The sequence below is a fragment of the Schistocerca nitens genome, chromosome 6 (genome assembly GCF_023898315.1).
Source record: "Schistocerca nitens isolate TAMUIC-IGC-003100 chromosome 6, iqSchNite1.1, whole genome shotgun sequence".
Lineage (NCBI taxonomy): Eukaryota > Metazoa > Arthropoda > Insecta > Orthoptera > Acrididae > Schistocerca > Schistocerca nitens.
Genome location: NC_064619.1, coordinates 409197623 through 409218521, shown reverse-complemented (window position 1 = coordinate 409218521; position 20899 = coordinate 409197623). Strand labels below are relative to the sequence as shown.

The window sequence follows — 20899 nt, the reverse complement described above, 5'->3', positions numbered from 1 at the left end:
AAAGTAGTCGGACTTGTAGTGAAATTGAATTAGATAGTTACTGTTAGTTAATATGGGTAGAGGTTGTACCTGATAACAGTATAAATTAATAATTGGTTCCTTTTACCGATCCGCGACTCGAGTTGAAGGAAAATGCCAGTCTAATTTTGAATAGGTAACCGATTCATGTAGTAATAGTTGGTGACTTCAATCTGTCCTCGATAAGTTGCAAAAATTTGTGTTTAAAGCCAGTGGTAGGCATGTAACATCATCCTAAATTGTACTAAATGCAGTTAGTTTAGAAGCTCACAAGCAATTGGTTCAGGAGCCGATGCGAAATGTGATTGCTATAACGCATTACACCTCTTAAGAACAAAGAACACAAAGCAGATACAGAGCGTTAGGACGGATTAGTGACCACAAGGTCTTTGTAATGAGACTGAATACTGTAAGATCCAAATCCACCAAAAATAAATTGATAACATATCTAAAAAAAATGAGATAAAAATTTGCGTGGTGCCTTCCAAATTAAAACTCTAATCGTAGACCAGACGTGGCATACATTTAAAGAAATAATATCAAGTGCTGTTGAGAGATTCGTACCAAATAAAATGACAGCAGACGAAATTGATGCCTCATGGTACACAAAACAGGTTCCAACACAGTTGAAGGACCAACGAAAAAAGCATGCGAAATTTAAAACAACGAAAAATCTCCAAGATTGCCGGTGTTTTACACAGACTGGAAATTTAACACAGACTTCAGTGCGAGATACTTTTAATACTTTGCACAGTGAAACTCTGTAAGTCTCCCGGTCCAGTTAGGTTCCTTTAGGAATATGCTGAGGTAATACTCCCTTTTTAACAGTCACATACAAACGCTAGCGAAAGACCTGTTGCACAGTTCACACCGACACCCAAGAAAGGAAACACAAGTAATCCTCTAAATTACAGACACATGTCACTGACATAGATTTTCATTAGGATTTCAGAAAATATACAGTGTCTGAAAATGATGAGATGCCTTGAAGATAGCGATCTGTTGACTCAAAGTCAGTACGGACTCAGAAAATGTCGTTCTTGTGAACCGCAACTGGCTACTTTATTCAACGAAATAAAAAATGTTATTGACAAGGAATACAAAGTTTCATTTCATTTCTATAGATTTCCAGACAGCTTTCGTAACGGTTCATCACAAGGGGCATCCAATCGAATTGCGTGGTCTTGGATGTCAGGTACGCTTGGATTTGCGTTTTCCTTTCGGAAAGTCATCGGTAAGTCATCGAATGAAACAGGAATCATATAGTCCCTCGTCTGTTGGTAATCTAAAGATTTAGGATACAATCTGAGTAGCTCACTGAAATTGTTTGCAGGTTATGCTGTCGTTCACCATCTATTAAGCCGGCCGCGGTGGTCTCGCGGTTCTAGGCGCGCAGTCCGGAACCGTGCGACTGCTACGGTCGCAGGTTCGAATCCTGCCTCGGGCATGGATGTGTGTGGTGTCCTTAGGTTAGTTAGGTTTAAGTAGTTCTAAGTTCTAGGGGACTGATAACCACAGCAGTTGAGTCCCATAGTGCTCAGAGCCATTTGAACCACCATCTATTAAAGTCATCAGAGGATCAAAACGATTTGAAAATTTATTTAGACGAGCTATCCGTATGGTGGTAATTGACTGTAACCAATAAAATGTGTGAAATTCTCCACATTAGTACTAAAAGGAATTCTTTAAACTTCGGTTACGTGATGTTGTTGTGGTCTTCAGTCCGGAGACTGGTTTGATGCAGCTCTCCATGCTACTCTATCCTGTGCAAGCTTCTTCATCTCCCAGTACCTACTGCAACCTACATCCTTCTGAATCTGCTTAGTGTATTCATCTCTTGGTCTCCCTCTACGATTTTTACCCTCCACGCTGCCCTCCAATATTAAATTTGTGATCCCTTGATGCCGCAGAACATGTCCTACCAACCGATCCCTTCTTCTGGTCAAGTTGTGCCACAAACTTTTCTCCCCAATCCTATTCAATACTTCGTCATTAGTTATGTGATCTACCCATCTAATCTTCAGCATTCTTCTGAAGCACCACATTTCGAAAGCTTCTATTCTCTTCTTGTCCAAACTATTTATCGTCCATGTTTCACTTCCATACACGGCTACACTCCATACAAATACTTTCAGAAATGACTTCCTGACACTTAAATCTATACTCCATGTTAACAAATTTCTCTTCTTCAGAAACGCTTTCCTTGCCATTGCCACTCGACATTTTATATCCTCTCTACTTCGACCATCGTCAGTTATTTTGCTCCCCAAATAGCAAAACTCCTTTACTACTTTAAGTGTCTCATTTCCTAATCTAATTCCCTCAGCATCACCCGACTTAATTCGACTACATTCCATTATCCTCGTTTTGCTTTTGTTGATGTTCATCTTATATCCTCCTTTCAAGACGCTATCCATTCCATTCAACTGCTCTTCCAAGTCCTTTGCTGTCTCTGACAGAATTACAATGTCATCGGCGAACCTCGAAGTTTTAATTTCTTCTCCATGGATTTTAATATCTACTCCGAATTTTTCTTTTGTTTCCTTTACTGCTTGCTCAATATACAGATTGAATAACATCGGGGAGAGGCTACAACCCTGTCTTACTCCCTTCCCAACAACTGCTTCCCTTTCATGTCCCTCGACTCTTATAACTGCCATCTGGTTTCTGTACAAATTGTAAATAGCCTTTCGCTCCCTGTATTTTACCCCTGCCACAAATCACAGTAATGTAAAGGTTGTTTCAGTTAAATAGGAACCATCATTGTGGGCAAGACAACCCAAAGACTGCGTTTTATCAGTAGAACACTTAGAAGTTGCAACCAGCCAAGAGACACTCACATTACCATTTTCTTTCTTCTTCCGGGGCACTGCTGCGCGATATGGGTCCTTAAAAGATAGAACTGACGAAAACATCGAAAAAGTTGAAAGGAGGGCAGCTCGTTTTGTATTATCTACGAAGTGTGGTGGTGGCGATTATTAAAAAAAATGGTTTTCGTCGATGCGAGATCTTTTCACGAAATAGCAATCACCAATGCACAAATATGATTAGGTGACTCCCACGTCACCTAGCGAGAAATGACAGTCGGGATAACATAAGAGAAATCAGAACTCGCCAAAAAGATTCAGAAATTCGTGTCTGGCACGTGCTATTCAAGAATGAAACGGTCGAGAAATAATCTGAAAGTGGTTATATAAACCTTATCCAAGTCCTTGAGTGTCAACTGCAGATCATCATGTAGTTGTAGATGAAAGAACACAGCACATGGACTACCGTCTAATAGGAACATTTAATATAGCGGTACGACTCTACTTTCACACCGTTCCCTGCTGTAGCATGTTTTCACATATTGGGAACACCAGTGCAAACATTAGAAGCGTATTGGGGGCTATAATGGGTTTACGGATCATGTCGTGGTTTACTGTTGATTTACTACGGTTACATGGTAGGTTCTGTGAAACCAATATAGATGACCCTCTTCAATCAAAAGCGTAGGCACTGACTCACGCCAGGGGATTTCATCTGCCGAGAATTCTCCCGCTCAACGCTTTTAGTGTCCTAGATTAGTTTGGTAAGCATTCAGTTGAGATACCAAATCTTGTGTGGCCTCCACAATAGCTAAATTTTATTGTTACTGGCTCGTTGTAGCCGGGGCAGGGGGTGTCGTCGCACAGCTATCTAGTTCTGTGGAGGAACTATAGTATACTGGGCGGCAGTCCACTTTCAGCCCATGCGTTTCTTTTATCATCTGTCTTCTGAATGATTTGATGTGGTCCTTCACGAATTGCCCCTCCCCCATCCGGCCTCGTGAATACAATCAGAGCAGAAGCTGTACACTTGTTTTTATTTCATTTAGACACAGTTACAGAAAACGTTTACAGACGTTAGCTATTAGTTGTATGACAGTGTTGTGAACCATTTGCACAACCAAAACCACTAACGATTGTAAAAGTGTTCTGTTATTGCGTCTTAAGGAAATAAAAATGTAATTTTCTCCCATAGACAGTACGTTTCTGTTTTTCCATGAATAGGATCTGCTTGTTGATGACAAATAGTCTGCAAGCCATCACCTGCAGTCCCTTAAACTTTCGTCCTGTTAAACACTCCCTCTCTCTATCATCAATCATTTTCATAGTCCAGTGTTAACGAGTTAATGTTGTACATAACCGTCCGGCCTTACCACGAACACGAAAACAGGAAGCTTTCTAGTTCGGCCTTCCTGATAAATGCAACGGAAGTTGCACTGCCCTGCTAGCGAAGAGAAGGTCACCAAGAGAAGTTCCCGTGGGAAATTTCATTGGATGCTGCTGTGACCTCATTGTTGATTGAAAGGAAACCATCACGAGGTTTGAGAGCGTGGGCGACGTCTTAGTTGACAAGGATAATTATTGTTAGCTTTTGATTCAGAATGCACAAAACAGCATTTAAATTTGCATATTTGTTCGCGTAATTTTATCTCTGTCGGTCTAATATTTGATCATCCTTCCCTTCCACTGCTTTTTTTAAATCGTCGATGTATAGTAGGAGACTAGCTGTCGGTCATTTACGAAACCTGTTCAGCGGAAAGTTACTTATAGAGCGTTGACTATTGTCTAATTAGTTTAGCTAATAATAAAGACGCCGGCCGCGGTGGTCTCGCGGTTCTAGGCGCGCAGTCCGGAACCGTGGGACTGCTACGGTCGCAGGTTCGAATCCTGCCTCGGGCATGGATGTGTGTGATGTCCTTAGGTTGGTTAGGTTTAAGTAGTTCTAAGTTCTAGGGGACTGATAACCACAGCAGTTGAGTCCCATAGTGCTCAGAGCCATTTGAACCAATAATAAAGACGTTGACTGTAGTTCGAAAGGCTTTGAATTGCACCTGACGTACGGGTACTATGTATGACGTAACAGCAAAGCTTTCGAATACCAAAACGTGTGGAACCACATGAACATATATACACTGATTAGCCAAATCATTGTGACCATTACCCACCACGACGTTGGATCCCGCATTGTGGCTTTGCGGACGCGTGACGTAGTAACAAATATGTAAGCGGAGCAGACATGGACAAGGGATCACCCTAGCGAAAATATGGGCTGCAAATGAGAAAATCCATTGAGATAAGCGAATATGACAAAGGGCAGATTATTATTACGCAGAGCATGTGAACGAGTACCTCGAAAACGGCTTGTCGAATGTTAACGTGCTACTGTCGTGGGTATCTATGGAAAGAAGCAGAACGGCAGTGAAACTACCACTAGGCGCTAACTGGTTGGACGACCACAACTTTTCACAGTGATCTGTGGTATCTCAGCGGAAAGATTACAGTGCTGGTGCACGCACAGGTGTTTCGGAGCACACCTTTCACCGTACATTAACATAGAGGCAGCAGACCAGCCCTATGTGGTCACATGTTGACACAACGACATCGTCAAATACGATTGCAGTGGGCACGGGACCATCGGGGTCGATCAGTGGACACGTCTTGCACCTGCAACACTTTCGTAATTATGGACGGCTATAGAGGCAGCATGGCTCAATATTTCTGCAGGGGACTTCCAACGACTTTGAGTCCATGCCACGTAGAGTTCCTGTACTACATCGGGCAAAAGGTTGTCCGACACGATGTTAGGAGGAATCCCATGACTTCTTGTCACCCCAGTGTATGTTAGCAAATTTGTCTTCCAACCATTATGGTGCTACCTACTACCATCATTGTGTATCTTGTGCAGTGAAAATGTACAAAGCAGCAAAAGCGTGTACGTTTATCAGGCAATCATAAATATCGCATTTGTGGTAAAATATATTGTCGTATTTCGCGTCATTAAATGCGTATTGCTGCGCGCCAACGAAAACTGTACGGAAACGGAGGAATACTTGTTAAACCTGCAAGCAGGGTACACTTAGTGCTACCACTGTCGATGTTTTTATCTGAATGAAACGAGACGTGTATGATAAAACAATATGCATTTTTAGTAGCCAGGTTTTAAATATCTACAAAATTTCATGCATTGAACGCAGACTTCAAAAATGGCTCTGAGCACTATGCGACTTAACTTCTGAGGCCATCAGTCGCCTAGAACTTAGAACTAATTAAACCTAACTAACCTAAGGACATCACACACGTCCATGCCCGAGGCAGGATTCGAACCTGCGACCGTAGCGGTCACGCGGTTCCAGACTGAAGCGCCTTTAACCGCACGGCCACACCGGCCGGCGAACGCAGACTTCGTCCTACGGCAATAGTACGTTTATTAATTCTTACAATTGTAGGAAAACTTTTGGAAAAGGATTTGGAATTAAGGGAAATAATATTTAAAGGGTTAGATGATTTTTTTCTGGAAAATGTTATCGGACAAAAGGGGTTTGGTCCATCCGAACAGTCACCGTAGCTAATGAAGAAAAAATTGAACGATAATATTTCGTTATCAATACATAAGATATAAAAATTAAAATATGTTGTTACGCCCTTTCTTGAAATAATTTTTTTTTTTATACCTCTTCAACGCCACGGCGACACATTGGTGTTTCCCTGCATTATTGCTGGTGCCTTGCTGGCCCTCACGATAGTCCAACATCGTTATGATGGATTTTCGTGGACTGATAAATATTCAAATAACTTTTTGAAGCTGTCCTGAATATATTCTCACACACAACGTTTACGTAATGCATTCGCAAGGTTAGTGTCGTGCGAACATTTTTTACACATGCGTCTAGTCCCTTTCAGATCTCAACACAGACAGACAGGTATGAGTTAATTAGTGCACACTGGATTGCTTGTTAATAATCATCTCTGGCCTCGCTGTCTGTTATCGTTGTCACAGATGTTATCGCTATCTACCAGTCAGAGAGCGCGACTTTTAATCAACTTAAAAATTAACGCGACGCAATATGACACGTTTGGTAGATTCTGCTGTGATTCAAAATACTGTCTCCGAATAGAATGGAGAAGACGGGGTCTTTGTTGCTGGCATTGGGCAGCGGCGCAGGAAGAGCAGAAGTTGCCGCAAGGGAAGATTTTCCGCCGACCGGAAGCTGGCCGGAGGCAACGACCGGCCGCATTCATTGCAACAAGCAGAGGCCGGAGGCTCCGCGGCGTGGGCGCCCGCTACGCCTACTCCCGTGTACGCCAGCTGCTGTGGCGGCCACTATTCAGTAACCACCGAGATATGTCACGCGACAGACGGACTAGTAATGACACGGGGACAAGTTATGTATGAATGCGTGATGTCTGTTCTTTCGTACATATCCGAAAGCACATATACCAGGCAAAATCCGCACCTGTGGTACATATTATGTAAATTGAATGTAGGTAAGGGAGAAAGGAAAGCGAAGGAACAAATCATATTAGCTGCATTGGGGCCTTATGCGGAATCAGCGGACATGTCGGAAAACAAACAGACACCGCGCATTCATGTATAATTAATTCTCCTCGATGGGCAATGAATCCACAGCCTTCAGTGCGGATGCGCACTTACGTTCGACCTCCAGCGGGAATCCAAAATTAGCAGCATGGAGGGCATGCATGAGGAGTGTGGGGTGCACTGTCCCAGAGTGAACAGTGGTTAACCAAATGTTCAAATGTGTGTGAAATCTTATGGGACTTAACTGCTAAGGTCATCAGTCCCTAAGCATACACTCTACTTAACCTAAATTATCCTAAGGACAAACACACTCACCCATGCCCGAGAAGTTATCCTAAGGACAAACACACACACACACACACACACACACACACACACCAATGCCCGAGGGAGGACTCGAATCTCCACCGGGACCAGCCGCACAGTCCATGACAGCAGCTCCTCAGACCGCTCGGCTAATCCCGCGCGGCTGTGGTTAACCCAACTGCCTGGTGAGGTTCGAGTCCCGGTCCAGTACACATTTTCACTCGTCGCTGCCGATTCCACATACAGCCCCTATGCAGCTGCTGTCACTAGTTCCTTTTCTTTCCTTTTTTTCCCACCACTCCGCTCTTCAATTTCCATAATACGGGGACAAATGTCCAGAGGTGATGCCATACTGGATGCGTTAAGCTGCGACTACACAGGCGATATGCCGGCCGAAGTGGCCGTGCGGTTAAAGGCGCTGCAGTCTGGAACCGCAAGACCGCTACGGTCGCAGGTTCGAATCCTGCCTAGGGCATGGATGTTTGTGATGTCCTTAGGTTAGTTAGGTTTAACTAGTTCTAAGTTCTAGGGGACTAATGACCTCAGAAGTTGAGTCCCATAGTGCTCAGAGCCATTTGAACAGGCGATATTTTACGACAATTTGTGGCCGCAATACTATTGTCGTCAACATCGCTGCGATTTGGCTACAGTATTTGGCAATATTTCCGTATGGCTCGGCAATATTGGGGATAGACCATGCTGCTGTAGGGAGCTGGAGACGTATCGCCGACGTCTCACCAGGATTTAGTATGACTGGGCCATATTTACCTATGCCGTCATCTGTAAACGGTTGCCTCTCACCCTAACCCTTGCTTCCTCTTTCTCCTGCCGACAGCGCTGCAGTGCGAAGTCAAGTAAAGCTCTGAATAAAAAAGAAGTAGCGACAACCTTTTATGTCATATAGCAGACAAGTGAACGCTACCATTGGCCAGTTGAACGTCACGTGGTACAAAGCAGTCATTTTGGACTAATGTAGTGAATGAGAGTAAGTGGTTGGTTGATTGATTTGGGGGAGAGGACGGATTAGGGAAGAATGGGGAAGGAGGTCGGCCGTGCCCTTTCAAAGAAGCCATCCCAACATTTCCTTCAAGCGATTTAGGGAAATAATGGAAAACCTAAATGAGGATGGCCTGATGCAGGTTTGAACGATCGTCCTCCCGAATGCGAATCCAATGTGCTAACCACTGCTCCTCCTCACATTGTGATAGTAAGTGGGAGAATTGATCTAATTAGCGGTTATCTTAGACATAGGATTGTGTACAACACACAGATTCATTTTAGGTTAATTTAAGAATCTAACGAAACGTATCAACTTTCCCACAGTGGAGAAAAGCGAATAAACTGCTGTTCGAGGGCAGAGGATCGACATCTACGTGACTGCTCTGCTATTCACAATAAAGTGCCTGGCAGAGGGTTCAATGAACCGCCGGCCGCGGTGGTCTAGCTGTTCTAGGCGCTCAGTCCGGAACCACGCGACTGCTACGGTCGCAGGTTCGAATCCTGCCTCGGGCATGGATGTGTGTGATGTCCTTAGGTTAGTTAGGTTTAAGTAGTTCTAAGTTCTAGGGGACTGATGACCACAGATGTTAAGTCCCATAGTGCTCAGAGCCATTTGAACCTTTTTTTTTTTTTTTTCAGTGAACCACCTTCAAGCTATCTTTCTACCGTTCCACTCTCGAACAGCACGCGGGAAAAACGAGCACTTAAATTCTTCTGTGCGAGCCCTGATTTCTCTTATTTTATCGTGCCAACGGAATGTTTTCGCAATCAGAGGAAAAAACTAGTGATTGAAATTTCATGAGAAGATCCCGTCGCAACGAAAAACGCCTTTGTTTTAATGATTGCCACCCCTATTCACATACCATATCTGTGACACTATCTCCCCTATTTCGCTATAATACTAAACGAGCTGCCCTTCTTTGTAGGCCGGCCGCGGTGGCCGTGCGGTTCTGGCGCTGCAGTCCGGAACCGCGGGGCTGCTACGGTCGCAGGTTCGAATCCTGCCTCGGGCATGGGTGTGTGTGATGTCCTTAGGTTTGTTAGGTTTAAGTAGTTCTAAGTTCTAGGGGACTTATGACCTAAGATGTTGAGTCCCATAGTGCTCAGAGCCATTTGAACCATTTGAACCTTCTTTGTACTTTTTCGATGTCATCCGTCAGTCCCACCCGGTACTAGGTTTCTCCGATTCCACAAGGCGAACAAATTGCGGAAATCAAAATAAGGCTGCATCGCATTAGAAGGAAAGATAAATTTCGATACGATTCCCGTGCACATCTGAAATAAACATTCCTCTCATTGAAATATGTGATGTCTGCCGTATGGCACTTCCAGCGAGTGAACAGTCTGAATGAGAAGGAGTTTGTCGATTAACCGAACTCAGAATTACACGATCGACGACAATTTAGAATGTATATCGAAAGCAACGTTAAACAGCATTCAAACTGCAGAAATAGTTTTCTGTGACAATGAAAAACAAATTTTGGGACCGAATTTGTCTCTTCAGGTACTGGAGGGAGATGCATGTAAAGTAGCGAAGGACTCCTCATTGCATTGCGTCTTGTCACAAGGTCACAGAGAAAATCGTTCGTATATTTTTTGACAAAAGAGTGTATATTTTTTTGAGCAAATGTAACAGGCAGGCGGAGATGGACGCCACTGCAAAATATGGCAGTAAAACCATAGGCATGATAAATGCCTTAAAGTTATTCATTATCAAGTTGTATAATTTATTTCCTGTGTTTTCTGGCGAATTACATTGTGTAAATGTAAAACGGGTTATAATCTGCAAAACTTATGGTAACATTAAACATGTTAGCATGTAAACAGAAGTGTGCGTGTGGATTTTAAGTATGGTCTGCAGTTTCCAAATATCTCCCTCAGACAGTTATCTTGGTAACTTGTTTCCTTGTGGGGTGCAATAAACAGTAGAGCCTCACTCACTTAACTAGATCACTTTCGTCCATTCAGCAGCAATGCTATGATCCGTGTAAACAGTTCTGGCCCATAAATTTATTGTCATAAACATCGCCTGACAGCAGTGGCCGACAATGTTTCCGAACATACGGCTGCAATACTCGCGTAGTATATTGTAGGCCACATGCAATTTCCGTGGTCAGTGTGAACGTGCCTACCCACCATAAGAGGAGAAGGTGGAGGTGTACAGGGTAAATAAAATTTATGCGCGAACAGCATTAAAGCAGGGTGACGTGATCATTGGCTTGGAGACAATGACGTCTACGAGAATAAAGCTGTGATCAGGCCACAAATTCAACAAGAACCTTCTCTAATATTGTTGTATTGAAGGAGCTACGATGATCAATGTATAAAATAATATGCCAAATTTTGCAGGTGTGCTGTACTTATAATTAAACGAGCACCACTACTAAACAGCGTGCTCTTAAAAAAAACGTGTCTGTTTAGTCAATATGTATTAATAAATATGATAAGTCATATTTTTGCATTGCTGGTGCCTCCCCAGAGGGGAACTTTAGAGTCAGTAACTTCAAGTTATATTTTATTTATTAAGATCAGCACACTTGGAAGTCTGTGACTTCATCAGGTGCAAGCACGTTAGATAACGTTTTTGTTAATCCTCAGTGATAAAAATTTCTCCATCATGAGGGAATAGTACATTACATCATTGAGAGTTAACGTACGTGTAATTTCACTGCTCTCTCAAATTGAGCGTGGTATATATGAATAATTGTGCTACAGTTTCTGTGGGCTATTACATGCGTTGTCAATATTTGGTGGACAGCTGAATACTCGTGGTTTCTGCGCCGACAGCCGATTCTTGGTTTTCGTATATCCATCTTGTTTCGTTGAGTTGCTAAACGGGTTCTCGCGCACTGTGTACGTTTGCCTGCTAGTTACGTTCAAAATTTCTTTACCAATCAGACAAGCCTATGGCTTTTCGCATCGTTCTTTATATCGACCTAGTCTGAATCAGGCCAAGATCATCGCAGTACTCGAACACGTAAAAGAGAGATCGAATCTTCGTTCTTGAAACAGAATGATGCCTCCACATATTGTCAATAAGTGTAGTCCCTGCATTTAAACAACGCAGTACCATAATTAAAGTTACTATACATCATGCTCAAAACTTGTTTTAAAACACGCAGACAATGTAAGCACTAACTATAGTTTTTCTTCTACGAATTAGTGGCGTTTAATCTTTTTTAGGTATTAGGCAATGTTAATATAAAAAAGGAAACCAATGTTAATTTGAATACTACAGTTCAGTTTTGATTCAATTTAAGGAAGTCCTGCGAGACGGCTTTAAATTGCTTTCTTCGTTACTTTTTTCTGTAATCGCGACAACCGCTTCCTTGATATATTTTTCCTAAGTGATGTCCTGAGCAGAAGAAAGTGAGTTTGTGTGAGTGAGTGATATTTCACTCCGTATTCTTAACAACTGGAATGCACTTGCCTGTCTCTTCAGCTTTCACATAATCAAAGAAAATAATAGAATGTAACACATGATATATTAAAAGCTTGTTTCCAATAATCAAACCAACGAAATTTAAGTGGGCAACGCTGAATTATTTTTCGTTTTATGTCTCCCATATTCTCCATTCAATCAAAAAATTGCTCTTAAATGAATCGTTAATGTATAATGTTTACCCGTGACACTGGAAATGTTGCTTTATCTTTAAGTCCTACGAGTTTAAGCCTATCCGATTATTAGTTACTTACATGACACAAAATTGATGCCGGCCGAAGTGGCCGTGCGGTTAAAGGCGCTGCAGTCTGGAACCGCAAGACCGCTGCGGTCGCAGGTTCGAATCCTGCCTCGGGCATGGATGTTTGTGATGTCCTTAGGTTAGTTAGGTTTAACTAGTTCTAAGTTCTAGGGGACTAATGACCTCAGCAGTTGAGTCCCATAGTGCTCAGAGCCATTTGAACCATTTGAACAAAATTGATAACCGCAAAACTATTTCTGTATACTTCTCGTTGTTGTTCTTTCTGATCCTCGTTGCTAACAGTTTGCTTGTACGATGCACTGTATATTCTCTTTTCTCTGTCCACTATACACCAAAGAGTCTCTTATTTCTGGAGCGCGAGAGAGTTTACATATAACGTAACTTTTATTCTGCTGTTATTACAAGTCGCAAAACCTCTAGATTACACATATGATGTAAAGTTTACAGTATTAGCAGTAAAGAGTTGAAACATGAACTTTTTTCATATTTGAGAGTAGGGCCTTTCGTCGTAAACCTGTTAAACAAGGAAGCAATAAACTAACCATTGACCATTGCAGTTATCTCTTTTAGTGACAAAAGTATAACAATCTGATACGGTTCTCTCCGGATCAGTGTGCGTCTGGGTGTTTCTAAATTTCAGAACTGTTATCCATTGTATCAAGTTGGCAGTCAGTGGCTCGTTCTATTGCGAACAGCGTGCTGCAGTATTTGTGGTATTAAGTTATCTGAAAGAAACTTTGTACTTCTAGGTGGCGCGTAAGCGGGGTATACATATTCTCCTGACGTACTTACAGTTTTTCTCTTGTTTCTGCGTTCTTCCTTTGCCGTCGATTTATTTTAGAAGCGCATTCTGCAAGCCAGCAAGGCCCGTAGTCGCAGGACGTGCCTTGCTTACAACCAGGGCCTCATTTTCATTTACGACTCCTCCATAACACCTATTTCCGCTCGCGCGAAAGCGATGGAGGGCATGCTAGAGAATATTGGATGCCTTTGCTACTTCGCTTCTAGGCTAACACTGCGAAACGACTTAATTTAAACAAAAAAGAATACAGGTGATACATATTTTGAGTCTTCAGAATTTTTGCTTCTACAAATATCTCAGGTAAATTTAAGATGGTCGTAAGCATTTAAACGTTTGAAGTGTCTGATAGACGTATTGCTTAAGGTGGTTAAAATTTGCACCTACGCTAGTTAACATCTGCTGAATAATGTTGACTGTACATTAACTTTTCAAATAGATAGAGGACATGTTATACTTAGTGGATGGTTTGTGAATTCAAGCAACCCCGCCCGCATGGTGAACAGATAACTTAAAAAGTAGAAGGAAAGAAAATCTCATAAATATAGCAGTCCTTAAGGCAGATAACGTTGCTGTAGTCCCCGATTGGGTCAATTTCTCCCAATTGTGATAATGTCTCCAGAACTTAGCTGAAGTACTGAAAGTTCTTCGGAGGAAAAGTGCAGTGGATTATAAATATGCTAAATTGAATGCAGCACAAATAAATTTTCCCATTTTTACTAATGAATGTTATGGAGATGTTGGAATAATTTATAAAGAAGACTAACGCCAGAGACATTGCACCAACAAGTAGTATGCCCAGCGTTTGTGTCGAACTGTGTGTAACTACCAATAAGCCACAGTGGTTACTACTATGTTCTGATGTTCGGGTGGGGTGGGGTAGAATTGTCATAACTATGGGACACTACTAACTTCTTTCTTAAAATAATTCTTACTATTTCTAATTATGCGTTGATGTTTGTGATCCGTCTTTAATGACCTCGTCATGGACTGGAAATTAAACCCTTATCTTCCTCTCTTCTTTCCTCCCAATTTAATCTGACAGGAAATTTCATTACAGCGTACACTCCGTTGCTTACCGAATTCATTCTGGAAGGGCGTCGCCGGCCGGTGTGGCCGAGAGGTTCTAGGCGCTTGAGTCTGGAACCGCGCGACCGCGACGGTCTCAGGTTCGAATCCTACCTCGGGCATGGATGTGTGTGATGTCCTTAGGTTAGTTAGGTTTAAGTAGTTCTAAGTTCTAGGGAACTGATGACCTCAGATGTTGAGTCCCATAGTGCTCAGAGCCATTTGAACCATTTGGAAGGGCGTCTCTGATCATTTGTCGCAAGACGAAGGTTTTCCTGTAGAGGAATGAAAAGCGCGCTCGTTTCAAAGGAATTCACTGTTAGTGTGGCGTCAGTGGTATAAAGTAGATGGAAGAATCTGAATGAATATGGTTCTGCCGAAACGAAATTGAAATTCAAAACGCAACTGATGCGTGTGCAATTATATGAAGCGCTTGCAGGAGAGTAATGATGAAGTAGTCAGGCGACTGTTTTACACACGAAATGATGTTCCTGTACTTAATTCAGAGCCTCTCTTATAACCTCCTCCACTGAACACAAGTTAAAGAACCAACTGAACGTGAACACTGGTACTGAGAAAAGCACGCATGGCCCGCCCCTTCTCCGCGTGCTCTCTCTCTCTCTCTCTCTCTCTCTCTCTGTGTGTGTGTGTGTGTGTGTGTGTGTGTGTGTGTTTGTGGGAGGGGGTGGGATGCGCGCGGGAGGTACGTAGACATTCAGCATAGCACCTCATAAGCTTCCACGCGCCTATCTATTACGCCACATACCAGAAATTCTGCCGGAGCATTAAGTCTCGTGCAACTCCTGTTCCATGTCGTGCGTTCCAGAGTGTTATCGGAAAGGAATTTGCCAACATCTGGCGTCCATAACTCGAACCATTCATAGTCGAATATTACCGGAGTGGAATCTCATGCGATAGAACGGCCACGGTGCCAGCGGCTTCTGGCTTTTGACATGGAATGTTCGGAGTTTCTAACCGTTATTTCACATCGGTTTTAAGTTAATGGATTCGAAAAAAGTTGATGTTATCCTTCCGATTATTACGTCCGTTTTTAAAAGTATTCACCGACGTCATAGTCATCTCGCAATAAAGTCTCATCCATGATGGTTTGCCTTCATTTTATTTTACAGGGTAGTTCAAAATGAAAATAGCAGTTTCGAACGGCTATAACTACTTAATGCATAGCAATACATCCATAAGATATAGAAGCATGTTCGCTTTGTTTTACGTACTTAATAGGTGTTCTACGACTCACACCCCTAGGTCACACACGCAACATCTAAGCGTTAATTCACTACACGTAATGTATTCGTAATTATATGCGAAGTCAATGGAAGCGAACGCATTAGAAATGCGCTTTTTGAGTTGTGGAATTGTTTTCGGTAAAGGAATCACAAAGCTGGGTCTTTCACGTAACCAATCCATGCTTGACAGGTGGACAAGAGCAGAAGGCAGCGTCGTTATGTCGAGTGTGAGTATTCCAACGGTTTAGAAACTGTTGATTTTAAAATTTTCGGATCCCGATACTGCTTTCGATTCACGGCACTTGCGAAATGATCGAAATCTTGAACTTTCTTCTACCTTGTCTGTAATTCTTATCTATATATCGCTATGCACTATATAATTATTACCGTCTTAAATCACTATATTAATTTGAATTGCCCTATATTGTTTCACACGTCTCTACAGGGTTCTTTACCGCAATTGGTAACATAAGGTACACTGCTATATTTAGATCAGACCACATTTAGATAGCTATGAGTTGCTTTAACTGCTGTCCATGCCTGTGTTCATTACACAGTGGTTGTCAGTGTTACGTTGTTCGTTCTCAGTGTTCTGTCGTTCAGATGACTTGGGGCGTATTAATTCTTTAAACATCGATACGAAAAACGTCAATCCTAAGAAATCATCTCCAGCGAGAAAAGTTCTAGGTACTTTGATTCCTTCACAGGAGATATCAAGGTACTTTTACGATATATTGAATCTTTCGTAGCTTTAGCAGTCGAAAAACCAATGAATTGCTAGAACTTAATCACAACATTCAAATTGTTAGCTTGTCCTATGAAATCAGCTCCCAAAAGGATAGTGAGTTCCTCGTCGGTAAAACAAAATATTCGTTACAGTGCGAATTGCACTTTTTGCGATTTTCGTAACTGAACAAAAATTTGTAAATCTTTTTTAAAACTATTAAAGCAAACCGAAGGTTTTAGTAGAATTACTAGGCGCCTTTTTCGTTTCATAATGCAGAACAGATTCAACAGCTGATCATGTCCAGCCATCCCGATGGACCATGAGGAGTCGTATCAGAACTTACAAGTGTTTCAAGCGAATGCAGCAAAGCAAAAATACAGTTCTTCGTTACATTTATAGCCTGTTAAAATCCTACTTTTATGTTTCCACATCGCACATTTTCGATTGTGAGTAATAGACATTAGATCAGTATTAGACTGATTACATAACACTTCAGTATGATACCATCGGCATATGAACAGTTTTGAAGTAGTACTTGCGAAACATACGATGTGTGATTAAATAAGTAATGTTGGTACACTTGTTCCTGATGTTTATTTATATTTTCAGCTGTTTGGAATATTTAGTTTATTGTTGACCGTCGAAACCGTTATACGAGTTTTCGAGAGTTCGACGAATTTTTACGGAAAAGATAAATCAAACAATTTGCATCAAATTTTGATTGGAAAATGGAATAAAGTGCAGTACAGCCCTCGAAGTGTTGACTGTGGGTTTTCGTGAATTTGCTGCGAGAAAGACAGGAGCTTACGAGTGGTATAAATGTTTCAAAGACGGTGGAGAAGACGAAGACAACGGCCGCCCGGGACACCATAGCACATAAATTACTGACGACAGTGTGGAAAAAGTAAAGAAAATGGGTCTGGAAAATCACCGAATCACCATCAGAGAGAGATTGCTTATGATTGGCTCATATAAAGCATACCGCCGCCTCCCCCCCCCCCCCCCGGAAGTCTTGGGCATGAAACGCGTAGCAGTAAAGTTTGTTCCGAAGTGGTTGGAATTTTGACTAAAAAGGATGTCGCGTAAGGGTCTCTCAGGAATTGCTGAGTAATGTCGACAACGGTCTAGAACTTCTCAAGAAGGTTACAGCAGCTGACGAATCATGTACATAAGGATATGACATTGAAACCAAGGTCCAGTCGTCTCAGTAGAAACTACCTGAAAAGCCAAGACTGAATAAACTTTGACAAGTTCGATCACATGTGAAGGTTCTTCCCATTACAATGGGATAGCGTATCATGAGTTATTGGCTTATGGTCTTACGGTCAGTAAGAAATACTACCTAGAAGTTAAGCGCCGTTTGCGTGAAGCAACCCGACGAAAACCACCAGAAGTGTGTAAAAACCAGTCGTGGAAATTGTATCATGATAATGGCCCCGCTCACACCTCAATGCTTGTTCTAATTTTTTGGCATAAAGCAAAACCTTTATGTCGTCTCAACCGCCTTATTCCCCGGACATGGCCCGCTGCGACTTCTTTCTATTCCAGAGGCGAGGAGGACCATGAAAGGACGTCATTTTACAACCATTGTTAAGGCAAAAGCAGAATCGCTGAAGGAGCTCAAGATCATAACGAAAGTGAGTTCCAGAAGTGCCTGCAATTCTGCAAAAAGCGCTGGCACAAGTGTATTATATCTGAAGGGGATTGCTTTGAAGGGGACAAAGTTGATGTTCGCTTTGAAGGGGACAAAGTTCATGTTCATGAACAAATGAAGATATTATGAGAAAACAAAAATTTCCGTAACTTTTTGGTCATATCTCGTATTGGGTTTATTTGGACCCTATCAAAATTGACGTATTATACAGGGTGGTCCATCGATCGTGACCGCGCCAAATATCTCATGAAATAAGCGCCAAACGAAAAAACTACAAAGAACGAAACTTGTCTTGCTTGAAGGGGGAAACCAGATGGCGCTATGGTTGGCCCGCTAGATGGCGCTGCCATAGGTCAAACGGATATCAACTGCCTTTTCTTAAATAGACACCCCCATTTTTTATTACATATTCGTGTAGTACGTAAAGAAATCTGAATGTTTTAGTTGGACCACTTTTTTCGCTTTGTGACAGATGGCGCTTTTATAGTCACAAACATGTGGCTCACAAGTTTAGACGAACAGTTGGTAACATGTAGGCTTTTTAAATTAAAATACAGAACGTAGGTACGTTTGAACATTTTATTTCGGTTGTTCCAATGTTATACATGTACCTTTGTGAACTTATCATTCCTGAGAACGCATGCTGTTACAGCGTGATTACCTGTAATACCACATTATTGCAATAAATGCTCAAAATGATGTCCGTCAACCTCAATGCATTTGGAAAAACGTGTAAAACATTCCTCTCAACAGCGAGTAGTTCGCCTTCCGTAATGTTCGCACATGCATTGGCAATGCGCTGACGCATGTTGTCAGGTGCTGTCGGTGGATCACGATAGCAAATATCCTTCAACTTTCCCTACAGAAAGAAATCCGGGGACGTCAGACCCAGTGAACGTGCGGGCCACGGTATGGTGCTTCGACGACCAATCCATCTGTCATGAAATATGCTATTCAATACCGCTTCAACAGCACGCGAGCTATGTGCCGGACATCCATCAAGTTGGAAGTATATCGCCATTCTGTCATGCAGTGAAACATCTTGTAGTAACATCGGTAGAACATTAAGTAGGAAATCAGCATACATTGCATCATCCAGATTGCCATCGACAAAATGGGGGCCAATTATCCTTCCTCCCATAGCGCCGCACCATACATTAACCCGCCAATGTCGCTGATGTTCCACTTGTCGCAGCCATCGTGGATTTTACGTTGCCCAATAGTGCATATTATGCCGGTTTACGTTACCGCTGTTGGTGAATGACACTTCGTCGCAAAATAGAACGCGTGCAAAAAGTCTGTCATCGTCCCCTAATTTCTCTTGTTCCCAGTGGCAGAACTGCACACGACGTTCAAAGTCGTCGCCATGCAATTCCTGGTGCATAGATATATGGTACGGGTGCAATCGATGTTGGTGTAGCATTCTCAAAACCGACGTTTTTCAGATTCCCGATTCTCGTGCAATTTGTCTGCTACTGATGTGCGGATTAGCCGCGACAACAGCTAGAACACCTACTAGGGCATCATCATTTGTTGCATGTCGTGGTTGACGTTTCACATGTGGCTGAACACTTTCGGAGTGGCCGTGCGGTTCTAGGCGCTACAGTCTGGAACCGAGCGACCGTTACGGTCGCAGGTTCGAATCCTACCTCGGGCATGGATGTGTGGGATGTCCTTAGGTTGGTGAGGTTTAATTAGTTGAAAGTTCTAGGCGACCTCAGAAGTAAAGTCGCATAGTGCTCAGAGCCATTTGAACCATTTTTTTGAACACTTCCTCTTTCCTTAAATAACCTAACTATCCGGCGAACGATCTGGACACTTGGATGATGTCCAGGATACCGAGCAGCATACATAGCACACGCCCGTTGGGCATTTTGATCACAATAGCCATACATCAACACGATACCGACCTTTTCTGCAATTGGTAAACGGTCCATTTTAACACGGATAATGTATCACGAAGCAAATATCGTCCGCACTGGCGGAATGTTACGTGATACTACGTACTTATACGTTTGTGACTATTTCTGCGCCATCTATCACAAAGCGAAAAAAGTGGTCCAACTAAAACATTCAGAGGCGAAACAAGTACCGGAGAAACGCGAAACTGTAGAACTGCAATTTTGATAAGGTGCTTATTAAAGAGTAACGGGATGCGCTCGGCCTCGTAGGGTCAACAGAGGAGCTACGAGGACCAGAAGTTTCGGCTCCAGAGGTTGGAAAGCCAACACTAACTTGAAGACAGAGATGTGCTGGCCACATCCAAATGACGCCCTTCGACAAAGAATGACATGGCGTTTGGTCAGCATCGTATAGTCCTCATAGCATCAGAGAAGTACGCTTTCAGTTTTTAACTTATGATCGCTCTCATATCAAATGGACATTGTCAGACGTGTAGAAAGTGGGAAAAAACAGATTACTAGTTTTAGCAGAGGTAACGTGTATAAGAGAGAATTAAAGAAGAAATGAATAAAAATATGGTGCTGTAGTGATTGTCACAACAGTACACATAAGTGCTTAGATTTCTATCGAGGATGAGGCTGTTACATGATATGATGTGATATTCTTTCGAAATGGTGCACGATAATGGCAGACCCCGTAGCGTTTATGTTTTGCTACGTACTTTGTTCGTATAGTAAACACAAAGGGAGCTTTTGGAAGGCATTTTTGCATTATACGCATTTCAGTCCCATCAAAATACTTTCATGTACAGTTTCACCGTTACTCAAGCATTTATCGTAGCATGGAGTCAGTTGTTGTGCTCATCATCGAAGCGTGTTGCCACAGAGAATAATAACCACGAAACTTGCCGGCAGATTATAAGATCGTGCGCCAGATAGGGACTCGGACGTGGAGCCCTTGACTTCGCGAGAAAATGCTCTACCGTGTGGGCTTTTCCACGCATGTGTCTCGACCAGACTTAACAGCTGTACTTCCTCTTGGCGGAGGTCTGATCGAGAGACGGTAGAGCATTTGCTGTTGAAGGCAGAAGCCCCATGTTCGAGCCCCATCTCTAGCTGCAGAGTGAAAATTCAT

The 20899-nt window shown here is 42.5% G+C and overlaps 1 protein-coding gene across 1 annotated transcript in view; it reads left to right on the top strand.

Moving 5' to 3' along the window:
• Positions 1-20899, top strand: part of LOC126263379 (uncharacterized) — a 90521-nt gene that overhangs the window by 23330 nt on the left and 46292 nt on the right. Inside the window, exon 3 of the mRNA XM_049960471.1 lies at positions 6941-7153. Within this exon, the coding sequence (XP_049816428.1) occupies positions 6941-7153 (213 nt within the window). The remainder of the gene's footprint in view (positions 1-6940; positions 7154-20899) is intronic.